Here is a 17,716-nt window from a genome sequence, read left to right on the forward strand (position 1 = left end):
AACAACTTTAAAATGTGCTACACACATGAAATGTTGGAGAAATTCAACCAGTCAGGCAGAATAGACAGTCGATGCTTAAGGGTGAGACCCTTCATCAGGACTGTTTGAACATACATAGTGTCAAAACTAGCGTCCTGAAACAGTTCAAACACAGAATATGCCTGGAGATAGTGAAAAATAACTACAAACTCAAAGCCTTTTCTGTTAGATACAGGGACATTGCTGAGATTTTACAGATTTTTAAATTTTGCTTATTAAAGATTTTACCTGATGCAATTGTTTCCATAATAATTGTTCACATTAACCTATAATGATGCATAGAAAGGCTTTATTATTTTTTATATCAGATCCATACATAGATAGCAAAAGGTTCAGTAAATAAATAATTGATCATTTATATTTCTATTAATAACAGCAAACATAAATATTTAAAAAATCTTCAGAAGTGTACTGTTAATACTATTTTATGCGCAAATCTGTGTAATCATTTTGCGTGGCTTGATACTATCCTTGAGAATTAAATTCAGTGAAATTATTTTCATATTTTTTTTGTGAAACTTACTTTTCTTCCACAATCTGCTTTTGGTATTCTTCATATTCTTCCCTGGTCATCCCTGCTGCAGCCGCAGGGTCTGTGGAACTTCCTTCTTCTTTATTTCCTTCATCTCCACCTCCAAGTCCTAAATTCTTCACCTGCCCACTCACCATTGACTTCAACAAGAAAGACATCTTTTATTAAGGGGATAATTAGATTTTAAAGCCACAAATACAAAGTATATGTGAGGAAAATGAAGAGAAAGCCAGTCAGTCTTCTTGGCTTTTACAATAAAGTGCCTTTGAGAAAATGCTTTGCGTTTGGTAATCTGGATTAAACCATTGAACTCTTGAATCTTCCAGAGGCAGATGGTTGAGATCACGCTGCACATTCAATATTCTCCACCATCTATTTCTGTTAACATTTAAGCTAATGTTTGCAAAAAGCCTCTATCTGTGGAATCTTACTTACTTTTCGATTTAACCCAACTCAAATAAAAATAAATTGTGTCATAATTTATAATTGTGACTTATTAAATGCAATTAACTATTTAATCAATAATAATCATGTCATAATTTGAAATTTTAATTTGATAAATATCTCTTTTCAATCAATAATATATTGTGCCATGATTTGAAAGTTTAATTTGATAAGTGCAATTAAGTACCCCTTTTAATTCAACAAAAAAAAATTGAAATTTTGTTTTGATAGATGAAATTAAATATCACTGTTTTAATCCGGCTGACCAGGGAGATGCTGTTGGAAAACCACACAGGTCAAAGAGAGATTTGTATAAAAATATATACAGTGTTTAGAACGTGTTATTATCTGTATTCAAATTATTGTCAAATATGGATATTTAAAGGGAAGTGAATGTCTTGGCACAACATAACAGAACACTTTGGAATTATTGGTTTTCTCTGAAGAGTTAATAACTCAACTTAATTAGTGACCTTCAGAAAGAACTATAAAGTCTTATTTAGATGATGAATAAATTACCAGTTGATATGATGAATGTAATGTGTTACGGTCAAAAAATCATGTTCAGGTAATCTCAAATAAATATGGATGGTCGTGTTTTTCTTGATATATATATATATATAGTGGCTACTTTATTAGGTACACTTGTACTCCTGATCATTAATACAAATACCTAATCAGCCAATCATGTGGCAGCAACTCAATGTGTAAAAGTATGCAGACATGGTCACAATTCTATCTCCTTTACCATAGCATTGGAGAGGGATAGGAACAGGCAAGTTAGGAAAGCGTTTAACTGGAGTAAGGGGAAACATGAAGCTATCAGGTAGGAACTTGGAAGCATAAATTGGGAACAGGTGTTCTCAGGGAAATGTATGGTAGAAATGTGGCAAATGCTCAGGGGATAATTGCGTGGTGTTCTGCATAGGTACGGAGAACACTCATTGTTCCAATGAGACAGGGAAAGGATGGTAGGTATAGGAACCGTGGTGTACAAAGGCTGTTGAAAATCTAGTCAAGAAGAAAAGAAAAGCTTATGAAAGGTTCAAAAAACTAGGTAATGATAGAGATCTAGAAGATTATAAGGCTAGCAGGAAGGAGCTTAAGAATGAAATTAGGAGAGCCAGGAGGGGCCATGAGAAGGCCTTGGTGAGCAGGATTAAGAAAAACCCCAAGGCATTCTACAAGTATGTGAAGAGCAACATAGAAACCCTAGAGCACAATACAGGCCCTTCGGCCCACAAAGCTGTGCCTCAGGGATCTGTTCTGGGACCCCTACTCTTTGTGATTTTTATAAATGATCTGGATGAAGAGGAGGAGGGATAGGTTAGTAAATTTGCTGATGACACAAAGGTTGGAGGTGTTGTGGATAGTGTGGAGAGCAGTCAGAGGTTACAGGAGGACATTGATAGGATGCAAAACTGGGCTGAGAAGTGGCAGTTGGAGTTCAACCCAGGTAAGTGTGAAGTGGTTTATTTTGGTAGGTCATAAATGATGACAGAATATAGTATTAATGGTAAGATTCTTGGCAGTGTGGAGAATCAGAGGGATCTTGGTGTCTGTGTCCACAGGACACTCAAAGCTGCTGCACAGGTTGACCATGTGGCTAAGAAGGCATATGGTACATTGGCCTTCATTAACTGTGGGATTGAGTTCAAGACCCAAGAGGTAACGTTACAGCTGTATTGGACCCTGGTCAGACCCCCCTTGGAGTAGTGGGCGTAGTTGTGGTCACCTCACTACAGAAGGGATGTGGAAACTATAGAAATGGTGCAGAGGAGATTTACAAGGATGTTGCCTGAATTGGAGAGCGTGCCTTATGAGAATAGGTTGAGTGAACTTAGTCTTTTCTCCTTGGAAGAGAGGTGAGGTGATAGAGCTGTATATGATGATGAAAGGCATTGATTGTGTGGATAGTCAGAGGCTTTTTTTCCAGGGCTGAAATGGCTAAAACGTGAGGGCACAGTTTTAAGGTGCTTGGAAGAAGGTACAGAGGAGATGTCAGGAGTAAGTTTTTTTACGCAGAGAGTAATGAGTACGTGGAATGGGCTGCTGGCAATGGTGGTAGAGGCTGATACAATAGTGTCTTTTAAGAGACTCCTGGATAGGTACATGGAGCTTAGAAAAATAAAGGGCTATGGGTAACCCAAGGTAATTCCTAAAGTAAGTACATGTTCAGCATAGCATTGTGGGCCGAAGGGCCTGTATTGTGCTGTATGCTTTCTATGGTCAAGAAGTTCAGTTGTTGTTCAGACCCAACATCAGAATGGGGTAGAATTGTAATCTGAATGACTTTGACTGTGGATTGATTGTTGATGGCAAATGGGGTGGTTTAAGTATCTGAGAAACTGCTACTATCCTGTGATTTTATTGCACAGGGGTCTTTGGAGTTTACAGAGAATGGTGAAAAAAAACAGAAAAAAAATCCAGGGAGTGGTAGTTCTGTGGGTGAAACACCTTATTAATGAAAGAGGTCAGAGGAGAAAGGCTAGACTGGTTCAAGCTGATAGGAGTATGGAAGTATCTCAAGAACATCTCTGCACAAAATATTGAACCTTGAAGTGGATGGGCTACAGCAGCAGAAGACCATGAACTCAGTGTACACTTTATTCAGTACAGAAGGTATATTATAAAGTAGCCATTGGGTGCAAATTTAAAAGTATTGAGACTAGTTTTGATAAAATCATTTATAGTAACATTCCATAAACACATTTCCAATTATTTAAGAAAATGAATAGCAATTTATCAATACAAACTCCTGAGGTATTTATTCTCCATTTTACTTGTACACTGGTTATTCTTTTTATTTTCGGTACAGAACCAGTTTAATTTTCATAGCCTTGGGATTCAAATCACTGGTAAGTGCAGATTACATTTTCATTATGGAAGAATTATGGTCTCAATGTGGTATTATTTGATGAAATGCTATTGCATAGGATTTAAAACCACAAGGTTTATATTCATAAGGATATTAAGAGTTCTGGGAGAAGACGAACAGTTCCAACAGTACTATTTAAAACCATTTGTAAGTGTGGATGTCTGGACACAAATTCAGTTCCTAATAGTTAACATTAAAATTTTGCCTGATGGTGCAGTTCATTGCAAAATAGGTTTATTATTCTTGGTTGAAGCTTTATTCATAAAAGGGTAGTTATGTAACATGTTTTGGAGAATATGAAGTTGTTTTGACATTGTTTCAGTACAGACCACATAATGTTATTAGGCTGAAACCCAAAATGCAGGAGGAACTCAGCAGGCCAGGTAGCATTTCCAGCATCAGCAGATTTTCCCCTGTTTGATGCTGCTTGGCCTGCTGAGTTCCTCTAGCATTTTCTGCGTATTGCTCAGATTTCCAGCATATGCACATTTTTCTCTTGCTTGTGATCAGGCTGAAATGCTTTCAGATTAAAAACAGACAGAAAATATGTGATTATTTCTCGGAATCACCTTCAATCTACTTCACATTTGCACCAGATACAGCTCAGAGAAAGATGTTTATAATGATCTCGTGTGTTCCAGCGGCTTGATGGTGTGCACCTTATATTTTATTTGTAATCTTTTAATAATCACCATCTTGTTGACTCTTTTGTAATATTAACCTTAATTCAGAGACAGGAGAGACTACAGATGCTGAAATCGGGAGCAAAAGAAAACTACTGCAGGAATTTAGTGGGTCAAGCTGCATGTATGGGGGGGAGGGAAGGTGAATGCAGGGTGGGGGGAGAAGAATTACCAATTTATCAGGTTAAAGCACTGCATCAGTACAGATAAAGAGTCCGGACACGACACAGTGACAATTCCTCTCCCCCACAGATGCTGCTTGATCCAATGAGTTCCTCCATTTGTTTGTTATGTGCTGTGCCATATGACGTGGGTGATCATGGTCTTTCCATGACCACGATTGTTCTTGGAAATTTTTTTCTGCAGGAGTGGTTTGCCATTATCTTCTGCTGAGCAGTGTCTTTACAAGACGGGTGACCCCAGCCATTATCAATACTCTTTAGAGATTGTCTGCCTGGCATCAGTGGTCACAGAACCAGGACTTGTGATATGCACCAGCTGCTCATACAACCATCCACCACCTGCTCATATGGCTTCACATGACACTAATCAGGGGGCTGAGAAGGTGCTACACCTTGCCCAAGGGTGAGCTGCAGGCTAACGGAGGGAAGGAGTGCCTTACACCCACTTTGGTAGAGGCATCTCTCCACCCTGCCACACAAAGAAAGAGTTCCTCCAGTATTTTGTTTATTTGTATTAAAAATAATCTTTTTCAAATGCTAGAAAGTCATAGTCTGCTGATGAGTCAAAGATAGGCCCATGTAAAATGTAACCAGAATACGCTACAGAAGAGCTGGACCTGTCACTTTCTTGGGCAGAAGTCTCTTCTCAGAAAGGGATAGATTTAGCAGAGTAATATCTGTGAAAGAGATTTTTGGACAGGTTTCCAATGTCTATGAGGCCTGGAAAACAATTTCCTAGAGTCTCTTCACACAAAAATGTATGGGGAGAGAGTTGGAAATGAAATTGAGACTGATGGTCAGCAACAAATTCATTAAGTAATGGAACATGCTTTAAGGGCTGAATGGTCTTCTCCAGCTCAGGCACTTTGTGCCCATTTTCTTTGGTTCCTCCTTTACCTAATAAACAGGTCATAGATTGTAGATCATCCACCTCAAGGTTCAACGTGTTGTGTGTTCAGAATGTTCTTCTGCACACTGAGGTAACGCATAGTTTCTTCAGTTACTGTCACCCTCCCATCAGCTTTGGCCATTCTCCTTTGGCCTCTCTCATTAACAAGGTCTTTGGCCCACAGAACTGCTGCTCACTGGATTTTTTTTTGACATACTCAAACCACTCTGTCTGGCACCAGCAATCATTCCACTGTCAAAGTCACTTATATCACATTACTTCCCTGTTCTGATGTTTGGTCTGAATCACACCTGAATTTCTTGACCACGAATGTATACTTTTATGTATTGAATAGCTGCAACACAATTGGCTGATTAGACATTTGCTTTAAAGAGGTGTACAGTTGCACCTAACAAAGTGGTCACTGAATGTATTTTCCATGGTTCCCTGATTCTACCCCACCTCCCTTCTTCATGAATGAGACTGGCTTTTCCTCTCGCTAAGGCGACCTTATAGGCTGAGTGAGCCTTATGGGTCTCAAGGCTTTATCCTGCCCATTAATCTTTGACAGATCTTTGGATTTGTATTTACATTTACATAATGAGTTATCCTTCTTGCGACCCCACGAACTTTTACAAACAATCAATTATTTTGAAGTACAATCAATAAAGATTTGAGTGCAAACATGGGGTAGCCAGTTCCCACCAAGGACCCTTCATAACTAGAAAATTAGAAACCACTGGATGAAACTTTTGGCAATATTGAACAGAAGAGAAATAAATGCTCAAAACAATAGTAAGTTCTTACTTTAATAGAAGGGTATTGAAAGTTCATCAAACTAACTAGTTCAAAATTTGGACATAGAACATTTTAGTACACTACAGGCCCTTTGGCATACGATGTTGTGCCGACCATTTAACACACTCCAAGATCAATTTTACTCTTCTCTCCCACATAGTCCTCTACTTTTTTTTCATTCACACAAAATGCTGGAGGAACTCAGCAGGTCAGGCAGTATCTATGGAGAAGAATAAAGAGCCGATGTTTCAGGCCGAGACCCTTCAGAAAGCAGAGGGTGGTAGTAGATGGAGGGCATTATGCTTTAGAGTTTTGTGACCAAGGGTGTTCTGGGACCCCTGCATTTTACGATTTTTATAAATGAATGAAGAAATGGAAGGATTTTTAGTAAGGTTGTAGATGACACAAACTTTGGTGGTGTTGTGGATAGTTGTCATGGGTTACAGTGGGACATTGATAGGAAGCAGAACTGGGCTGTGAAGTGGCAGATGGAGTTCAGTCTGGAAAAGTGTGAATTGACTTATTTGGAAAATTGGACTTGAAGATCGAGTACAGGATTAATGGCAGAATTCTTAGCATTGTGAAGAGATAGAGGGATCTTGGAGTCCACATCTATAGATCCCTCACAATTACTACTCAAGTTGATAGAGTGGCTAAGAATGTGTAACGTGTGCTGACCTGTATAGTTGGGTAATTGAGTTCAAGAGTTTTGAGGTAATGTTTTAGCTCTATAAGACTCTGGTTAGTCCACTTGTGTTCATTTCTGGTCACCTTATTATAGGAACGATAGCGTGCAGAGGAGATTTACCAGGATGCTGCCTAGATTTAAGAGCATGTCCTCTGAGGATAGGTTGAGCGGGCTAGGGTTTTTCTCTTTGGAGAGGATGACGGGAGGTGACTTGATAGAAGTGTAGGCTAGGGGCATAGATAGAGAGGGCAACTAACACCTTTTTTCCCAGGACAGAAATGGGTAATACAAGAGGGAATAATCTTAAGGTGATTGGAGGTAACGCCAGTGGTGGGGTTTTTTTTACACAGTGATTGATGGATGTGTGAAACACTCTGCCCGGGTTAGTGGTAGAGGCAGATATATTACAGACTTTAAAGAGACTGTTAGATAGGCATATGGATGAAAGAAAAGGGTTAGAATGATGCTGGAATAGTTAAGACATTGTAAACCAAGTGTCTTTAATTTCCAAATATTAGTTACATTAAATCAACCTCAATAAAATTTGTAAGCTGAATACTGTACAAATCTCCTTTTATGATGGACATTAAACATTGATGATCAAAGATGAATTCCTCTCCAGATGTTTTTAAAAGCAAATAAAAGAGAAGTAATATCAATGAGTAGAAAACAATCACTGAACAGTGATTGTAGAAAGAGCAAATAAATAAAATTAGGAATTATCCTTATTGCTCAACTTGTCAAACACTCAAGGTGGATAGATGCTTTTGTGTATCTAATCACTAATTAATGATCTGCCATTAGGAGAGAAATTCTAGGATGTAAGGATAACATTGAGACTCAAAGGCTGATTTAACCATGCAAAAACACTAGTAAATTTGAAGTGGCAGGCTTCAAAGAAATCTAAATTAATTTACTGCATTCCAAAATACATGATCACATTTACTAAAAATATATTTAGCCAACTGCTGACATAATTGAAATTCAATCTGGTTAAAGCATAAAAGTGACAAACAGCAAGGCTTTTGAGGGTAAATAAGAATATACATGTACTACTGAGGCAACTACTTAAATCTTAGTGAACAAAATTATGCAGTATTTAGACCAGAAATAAATCATTTGGTCCAAAAGGTCTAAGGTGCTCTTATGGTTCTATGTATCCCTTCTTCAGAACAGAGGGCAGAATATGTCAGGAAGGTTAAGTTCTCTCTGCAAGACTGCAGAAGCACTTAAGGGAATAAGGTCTAAATGTGAAATGTGTTGTGTGGGAGCCAACAACTGGAAAGATAATTCGACAGGCATACTATTGAAAGCGTCCTGACTGGTCGCCTCTTGGTCTGATACAGCAATTCAGATGTAAAAGTGGCAGAAAGAAAAAAACTCTGCCAAATACATCACATAGGTGAAGATGAGTCCATAGCGAGATCAACAATGATCTTATTGAATAGTGGAGCAGGCTTGATATGCCAGAAGGCCTGCTCCTTTATGTTCTTATGATGCAAATTCTTCCCCACTATTGACAACACCCATCAACAATGATCCCCACCATCAGAATCAGGTTTGTTATCACCGGCATGTGATGTGAAATTTGTTAACTTGGCAGCAGCAGTTCAATGCAATATATAATCTAGCAGAGAAAAAAATAATAAAATAAAAAATTAACAAATAAATCAATGTATATTGAATAGATTAAAAAAAACTTGCAAAAACAGAAATACTGTATATTAAAAAAAATGAGGTAGTGTCCAAAGAATCAATGTTCATTTAGGAGTCAAATGGCGGAGGAAGAAGCTGTTCCTGAATCGCTGAGTGTGTGCCTTCAGGCTTCTGTACCTCCTACCTGATGGCAACAGTGAGAAAAGGGCATGCCCTCAGTGCTGGAGGTCCCTAGTAATGGACTCTACCTTTCTGAGACACCACTCCCTAAAGATGTCCTGGGTATTTTGTAGGCTAGTACCCAAGATGGAGCAGACTATATTTACAACCTTCTGCAGCTTATTTCGGTCCTGTGCAGTAGCCCCTCCATTCCAGGCAGTGATGCAGCCTGTCAGAATTCTCTTCGTGGTACAACTATTGAGTGTATTTGTTGACATTCCAAATCTCCTCAAACTCCTAATAAAGTACAGCCGCTGTCTTGCCTTCTTTATAACTACATCGATATGTTGGGACCAGATAAGGTCCTCAGAGATCTTGACACCCAGGAACTTGAAGTTGCTCACTCTCTCCACTTCTGATCCCTTTATGAGGATTGGTATGTGTTCCTTTGTCTTACCCTTCCTAAAGTCCACAATCAGCTCTTTCGCCTTACTGATTTTGAGTACCAGGTTGTTGCTGTGGCACCTCTCCACTAGTTGGCATATCTCACTCCTGTATGCCCTCTCGTCACCACCTGAGATCCTACCAACAATGGTTGTATCGTCAACAAATCAGATGATATTTGAGCTATGCCTAGCCACAGTCATGTGTATATAGAGAGTAGAGCAGTGGGCTAAGGACACACCAGCTGGGGCATCCCATTGTTTTTCAGCTACCATCAGATAGAGAAGCTTGAAATGGCATACACCAGTTCAAAGTCAGCTACTTCCTTTGACCATTCCATTCTTGAACCTACCGGTAAAACACTAATCACTACAGTTTAGCAACACTGTGTGAATCTTGCATTAAAACACTTTTATTCTAAGTAATTTCTTGTAATAATTTATGATTGTCTTTCGCAAATGCTGCTTAGCTGATGCTATTGCACCTGCGAATACATGTACTTGATGCAAGCTCGTCTTGTGAGCAGGATGTTGTACTTAGACACAAAGACAAGTGATTGAAAGCATGATTCACTTCACTTCAAGATACATTAACCGAGAAAGAAGCTTAGCACAGGAGATAATAGCAGCTCTTTCCTTTATGGACCATACGAACCAATCATGTTTTATACATCGCAAACACAAGGAAATCTGCAGATGCTGGAAATTCAAGCGACACGCGCAAAAGTTGCTGGTGAACGCAGCAGGCCAGGCAGCATCTCTAGGAAGAGGTACAGTCGACGTTTCAGGCTGAGACCCTTCATCAGGACTAACTGAGAGCTAGTAAGAGATTTGAAAGTGGGAGGGGGAGGGGGAGATCCAAAATGATAGAAGACAGGAGGGGGAGGGATGGAGCCAAGAGCTGGACAGTTGATTGGCAAAAGGGATATGAGAGAATCATGGGACGGGAGGCCTAGGGAAAAAGGGGGAGGGGGGAAGCCCAGAGAATGGGCAAGGAGTATAGTGAGAGGGTCAAAGGGAGAAAAAGGAGAGAGAGAAAAAGAATATATATATATATAAATAATAAATTAATAAGTAACAGATAGTGTACAGGGGGAGGTGGGGCATTAACAGAAGTTAGAGAAGTCAATGTTTACAAGGGGGAGGTGAAAAAAAATGCCATCAGGTTGTAGGCCAGCCAGACAGAATATAAGGTGTTCCTCCAACCTGAGTGTGGCTTCATCTTTACAGTAGAGGAGGCCGTGGATAGACATATCAGAATGGGAATGTTCTTTTTTCCCCAGTTAGTCCTGACGAAGGGTCTCGGCCCGAAACGTCGACTGTACCTCTTCCTATAGATGCTGCCTGGCCTGCTGCATTCACCAGCAACTTTTAGGTGTGTTGCTTGAAATTCCAGCATCTGCAGATTTCCTTGTGTTTGCATTTTTAAACACACACACAAAATGCTGGTGGAACGCAGCAGGCCAGGCAGCATTTATAGGAAGGGGAACAGTTCCATTCTGATGTTTATCCACAGCCTCCTTTACTGTAAAGGTGAAGCCACACTCTGGTTGGAGGCACAACACCTTATATTCCGTCTGGGTAGCCTCCAACCTGATGGCATGTTTTTTTTCCCCCAGTTAGTCCTGACGAAGGGTCTCGACCCGAAACGTCGACTGTACCTCTTCCTAGAGATGCTGCCTGGCCTGCTGCGTTCCACCAGCATTTTGTGTGTGTTGTGTGTTTTATATATCTACTGTTCTTCAAACTGTTACTTTGCACTGCAAATTTACTGAGAACCATTAATAGGAAGACACCAACTCCACTTGTGCTGCTTTTTGCTGATTTTCTTTAAATGAGAATAACTCAGGCAACTATGCAAAAGGTGTTAATAATGAAAGCCTTCAGTAAACTTAATTTCAAACAGTTTTAATAATGTTCAATCATCTTGTCTTTTAATATAACAAGATATTTCATTAAAATATTTCATAGTTGAATGGTTGAAGTCTGTCAACACCCAAATATAAATTGGTTTCCTTGAGTTGCAAGAGGACATTAATAAAAAAAAAACACGATTTCCTTTTTTTAAAAAAAAATAAAGGAAATTTCACAGATGATCTTCAAATGTCCATTACTGTATACAATTCCCTTTTCTATTTTAAATTATAAACAGCCAGCAATCCACACTACCCACCGGTGCACGGATGGCCCATAATGCTTCTAATGCAGTTGGTCAAGACTTGGGGAAAAAGGAATAACTGGGAGTGCATGCAACTGGCATGGTTGGGAAAGAATCAGATCTCAAGAATTATCTACATTTACAAACTAGGTCTGAAAGACCTATTCTTCAGAGCAAGTCTGTGCATTCTCAAGGATTTCTTCACCTTGACTGACCTCAAGAATGATCTGGATATTCAAATACCTGTTTAATTATCAGAGCATGTATTTTTCATACATTTAATTAAAACACACACACTTTAGGCCTTACACTATACAATATGCTACCAGAATGAGTCTCTAAGGAAGTTAGACAAGAATAAAATTTGAACAAAATTGTGGATTTTTTTTGGATTGATGTTTTGAAGTAATTGGTTACATGTCAAAGATTTTAAAATGTTGGGCATCCAAGTGCCCTTAGGAAAAAACTTAATCAGTTGTTTTATATTTGATATACATGGAAGCTATCTTCTTAAGCTTCAGATGACTTTCTTTCACAATGGTAGGCAGCACAAAGCACTGGCTGTTCAGGAGGCTGAATTTTATAAACAAATTACAGGTCAACAGACAAAGGAACATATAGAAATAATTAAGAACATTAATCTGGAGTTCAAAAAATTGAGGATATAGAGCAGAGAGAGTATGAATTTGAAAGGAAATACACATTCAAAAGATTAAGCACATCAATTAAAAAAAGGCCAAAGTTCAGACATGAAGGAGACCACAGAAAAAGACAATTTTGCTTTTTAATTTATATAAAATTCTAACATGTCTTTTGGGCAGTTTTTCTTTGCATCCCATTTAGAGGGGAGAGAAAATGTGCCAGAAGTTCCTTCCAGGTACAAGAGTGATACTCAATTCCAAAGTACTTGGGTTTTACAAAGAACTGAACATTTGACAAAAAAAAAGAAAACCAACTTTCTTAGAGAGGGATACTAATGTCAAAGATACAGGGTTACTCTTTAAGGTGAAAGTTGGATTTGACAAATGGTCATTTGGGACTAAAGTCTGAAATGCAAGATTGAAGTCAATTAAATTTTAGTTTGCAATTGAAAAAGGCAAGAAAAGATTCATGAAAAATTACATGAAATAAAGCCAAGATGAACAAGTTTAGAGGAGGGTGTAATTACAAAACCCTTTTTTTTAAAAAAAAGGCACAGACAAAGCAATATATGGTTGCAAAATCAAACAATAGTTATGAGCACCCAAGAACTTTCATCTAGTTCTTAATAACTCATTTCCAAACATCTCTAAAGAACAGAATCGGCATTCTCAGTTATTGCTTTACTTATCATGTAAACATCTATTTCATTCTTCTGTAACATTGTAACTCCATAATGCAGAATTCAAAAAAAAAATTAACTGCCCACAGCTTCATCTTTAGCTGTAGAAAAATAATTTGTATGCACAAAATAATTTTGGAATTAAGGAAATAGCATTCCACAATAACTTAGTTTGTTGAAAAATATTTTTTTAAAAAATTCATTTAGTTTTCCTTTGTTTCATCACAGGGCACTATCAAAGTAAAAACTAAGAACAGTAACATCAAAAGAACTTCTTCGCAGCTGCTTCTTGCTGGCTCCTGCGAGAGAAAGGAATAATTATTAGTAGATGAAAAATATACCATTATTCAGCCTAAAGAAGTGCAAAAGGCAGGATACCATTCACTTTAACTTTTTGGGAGGGGACACAAAGGAATCACACTTTTGACTTTGTGACTTTACAAATAGATTGATTTTCATTTGAGTTTCCAAAAATACCACAGATAGCTGTACAGCAGGAGCTCACTTTAAGGAACTAGAATTTGAACAGTTTTTATTGCCAGAATTTTGACACAAGAGCCTAAATCCTTCATGCTGAGGATGGAGTCTTGGAAGACCCAGAGTCTCCCAGGGAACTAGATCTGTGTGAAGTGCATCCAGATGCAGCTCCTTGAAGACCTTGTTAGGGATCTGGAGCAGCAGCTAGATGACCTTTGGAGTGTGTGCTCATTATTGGCATTAAGGGTTTACTACACTAGGTACAGTAAGAGGGGTAAAAAAGGGGAACCTTAACAGAAACTTACCCAAAGCCAGGTGTCTTGATACATATTGGTATCAATGATGTAGGAAGGAAAAGCAAAGAGATCCTGAAAAAAGAATCGTGAGGGCTAGGCAAAAAGCTGAGACGCAGGATCTCCAGGGTAGTAATTATTGGATTGCTGCCTGTGCCACACACCAGTGAGGATACAAATAGGATGATTTGGGAGATTAATGCTTGGCTGAGAAGCTGGTGCAGGGTGTAGGGCTTTAGGTTCTTGGATCATTGGAATCTCTTCTGGAGGTATGGCCTGTACAAAAGAGACAGGCTGCACCTGAACGTGAGGGGGATGAATATTCTCACAGGCAGGCTTGTTAGAGTTGTTGGGGAGGGTTTAAACTAATTTGGCAGGGCGGTGGGAACCAGAGTGAAGGGACTCAGGATAGGACAGAAGGTAAAAAAAGCAAAGATTGCGTGTAGTCAGACAGTCAGGAAGGGCAGCTAGCAGGGCGGGTATCAGTGCATTAGGGATGCAGAATCAAAAAGGGTATCAAATACAGTACTCAAAGTATTACATTATTATGGTTTTTTACAGCAACACACATAAAGGTTGCTGGTGAACGCAGCAAGCCAGGCAGCATCTCTAGGAAGAGGTACAGTCGACGTTTCGGTCCGAGACCCTTTGTCAGGACTAACTGAAAGAAGAACTAGTAAGAGATTTGAAAGTGGGAGGGGGAGGGGGAGATCCAAAATGATAGGAGAAGACAGGAGGGGGAGGGATGGAGCCAAGAGCTGGAACGGTGATCGGCAAAAGGGATATGAGAGGATTATAGGACGGGAGGCCTTGTGCATTACTCCCAGAAGGTTAAAGGTGGCAAATGCAATGTTGGCATTTATTTCAAGGGGAATACAATATAAAAGCAAGGAGATAATGGCAAGGCTTTATAAGATATTAGTCAAGCTGCACTTGGAGTATTATCAACAGTTTGGGCTTCACATCTCAGAAAGGATGTATTGTCATTGGAGACTATCCAAAGGATGATGATTCCAGGAATGAAGGGGTTAACATCTGAGGAGCATTTGGCAGCCTTGGGCCTGTGCTTACTGGGATTTAGAAGAATGCGTGGGGATCTCATTGAAACCTACCGAATGTTGGAAGAACTAGATAGGGTAGCATCTCAAAATTGAGGGGCGACCTTTTAGAACACAGGTACGGAGGAATTTTTTAAGCCAAAAAGTGGTGAATCTGTGGAACACTCTGCAACAGACTAGGGTGGAGACCAAGTCTGTGGGTATATTTAAGGCAGAAGCTTGTAGTTTTGTGATCGGTCAGGGCATCAAAAGACGTGGCAAGAGGAGGTGTATGGGGTTGAGTGGGATCCAGTATCAGCTATGATGTAATGACAGAGCAGACTCAATGGACTGAATGGCCTGAATGGTCCTGTGGACAAGAGGGCACAGCCTCAGGATAGAGGGGCATCCATTTAAAACAGAGTTGATGAGAAATTTCTTTAGCCAGATAGTCGTGAATTTGTGGAATTTGTTACCACAGGTAGCTGTGGAGGCCAGGTTGTTGGGTGTATTTAAGACAGAGCTTGATAGGTTCTGATTGTTCACAGCATCGAAGGTTATGGGGGATGGGACTGAAGAGGGGGAAAAAGGATCAGCCATGACTGAATGGCAGACTCGACAGGCCAAATGGCCTAATTCTGCTCTTATATCTTATGGTATAATTTAAATATTTAACATAAAGAAAACGTAGTTTTACTAACATCCTTTCACACCTCTAATGACCTCAATTTTTTTTTCAAATAGCCAATCTTGTTAATGCTTTGGAGCCTTACCAGTAACCAAGGGGTCTGAGGACCCCAGGTTGGAAACCCCTGGTTCAAAGGATAAAATTAAAATATTATTAACATTTACTTAAAAAATTTATTAATGGGAAAATGATAAAATCAAAAGGGAATCAAAAGGGCAGCAAAAGGGATTAAAAAAAACCACAACTTTATTCACAGCAGAAGGGAGATCAAAGAACAAGACAAAGGCTAAAATGGCCACAGATGAAATAGGATATTATAAATAACAAACTGACTTAGCTTTCCACAACTTAATTCCTGTCACATCTACAACACAGAAAACTCGGTTAGTGATTAACTATCCCAAGACATCAAGACTTCTTGGGTGCAGCATACAATTGTCAATCAATACGACGTTATTGATGCTTAGCTCCTGCTTTTAGAGCTCCACAAATAAAGAATTAACAAGAGTATGGATAAGACAAATGCAGATGGAGATAGGTGAACCTCAGCAGTTTATAGGTCATTCGTGTAGATGAAAGGCTTGATGTTACCCCTGGGGTTTTTTGGAGTCACAAATCTATCCTCCTCAAGAACCAGGGATCAAGAGTACAACTCAACTCACAGAGAAAAATATACAATTCTCTGTTCAAACCTCTTTCCACATCCATTTTCACTATTTCCTACTTTTTTTAAAATTAGACCATAAGATATAGGAGCAGAATTAAGCAAGTTGGCCCATCAAGTCTGCTCCGCCATTTCAACGTGGCTGATCCATTTCCCTCTCAGCCCCAATCTCTTGCCTTCTTCCCATTTCCCCTTCTGCCATGACTAATAAAGAACTTATCAACCTCTGCCTTAAATATACCCAATGAATTGGCATCCACAGCTGCCAGTGGCAACGAATCACTGTGGACTATTTAAGTGTTTTATTTATGTTTTACATCATGTTGATCAAAGCCTTTTCCCAAGCATATTGGATGCAGTTTCCCTAGTGTTTCCTTGAAAAACACAGGATCATTAGAAGTAAATCAATGGACAATGTGATCAAATCTTTCAAAGGCAGCTCAAGCAATTAAACCTTTTCATTTCAGAGAAGGCATAATACAAATCCTTAAACAAAAAAAAGACAGAAAAAGCTTATGAAAGGGAAGTATTTTCCATAAGACGACACCTGGAATTTATAACCTTTGAATATGATTGAAGATTTGATAGTCACCTAAAGGTTAACTCCCCAAGTTGTCAGGGTGGATATCTAATTTGAATGTTTATAACATTACGAAAGGAGGGATGGATGGTTGAGAGGGATGTCACAGAGGGAAGAAGATAAAGTGACGAAGGGGAAAGATCAGCAATTTCAGGAAAGAACAGAGAACAAACTGGTGGTTGTAAAGGAAGTCTATAGTATGATGCAAACTTAACCTTTTCATGTTCTGGACAGTATGTTTATGACTGGACTCACTCACAAACATATAAATTTGCAATCAGCTCAATCAAAGATCAGAGTTATGTGGTTTGCCAATGCTAATTGGTATGACCCTAAAGTGTCTGGTAGTCAAGTACTAGAAATTTAACCAGTACCATTAGGAAAAATATATCAGATACAAGATTAATCCATTATATTCAATTAAAAATGTCAATAATGCTACACTGACTTTGAACAATGATACCAATCTTGACAGGATTTAAGCCAAAACAAAATTAGTGCTAGGCGATTCTGTAGACGCAGGAAAGAAACTCAGATGGTAGTTTGCCTCCCAGGTGCCAGGGTCCAGGATGTTTCTGATTGCGTCCAAGATATTCTGTAGTGGGAGGGAGAATAGCCAGAGGTTGTGGTACATATTGGTACCAATGACTTAGGTGGAAAAAGGGAAGAGGTCCTGAAAAACAGACTACAAGAAGTTAGGAAGGAGGTTGAGAAGCAGAACCGCAAAGGTAGTAATCTCGGGATTACTGCCTGTGCCACGCGACAGTGAGAATAGGAATAGAATGAGGTGGAGGATAAATGCGTGGCTGAGGGACTGGAGCAGGGGGCAGGGATTCAGATTTCTGGATCATTGGGACCTCTTCTGGGGCAGGTGTGACCTGTACAAAAAGGACGGGTTGCACTTGTATTCCAGGGGGACCAATATCCTGGCGGGGAGGTTTGCTAAGGCTAATGGGGAGAGTTTAAACTAGAATTGTTCGGGTGTGGGAACCGAACTGAAGCGACTGGGGAAGAGGTGGTTGGCTCATAAATAGAGAAAGCTTGTAGACAGTGCGAGAGGGAGGATAGGCAGGTGATAGAGAAGGGATGTGCTCAGACCGACGGTTT

The 17,716-nt window shown here is 39.3% G+C and overlaps 2 protein-coding genes across 3 annotated transcripts in view; both read right to left on the reverse strand.

Annotated features, from left to right (window-relative positions):
- cplx4a (complexin 4a) overlaps positions 1-729 on the reverse strand; it is a 48,957-nt gene extending 48,228 nt beyond the window's left edge. Inside the window, exon 1 of the mRNA XM_072251755.1 lies at positions 563-729. Within this exon, the coding sequence (XP_072107856.1) occupies positions 563-729 (167 nt within the window). The remainder of the gene's footprint in view (positions 1-562) is intronic.
- Positions 730-11,283: 10,554 nt separating this feature from the next.
- Positions 11,284-17,716, reverse strand: part of lman1 (lectin, mannose-binding, 1) — a 63,763-nt gene continuing 57,330 nt past the window's right edge. For both annotated transcript variants that reach the window (XM_072252275.1, XM_072252274.1), the window contains exon 13: positions 11,284-13,169. In XM_072252275.1, the coding sequence (XP_072108376.1) occupies positions 13,133-13,169 (37 nt within the window). In that variant the 3' untranslated portion in view covers positions 11,284-13,132. The remainder of the gene's footprint in view (positions 13,170-17,716) is intronic.

Source organism: Mobula birostris, chromosome 3, assembly GCF_030028105.1.
Source record: "Mobula birostris isolate sMobBir1 chromosome 3, sMobBir1.hap1, whole genome shotgun sequence".
Taxonomy (NCBI): Eukaryota; Metazoa; Chordata; class Chondrichthyes; order Myliobatiformes; family Myliobatidae; genus Mobula; species Mobula birostris.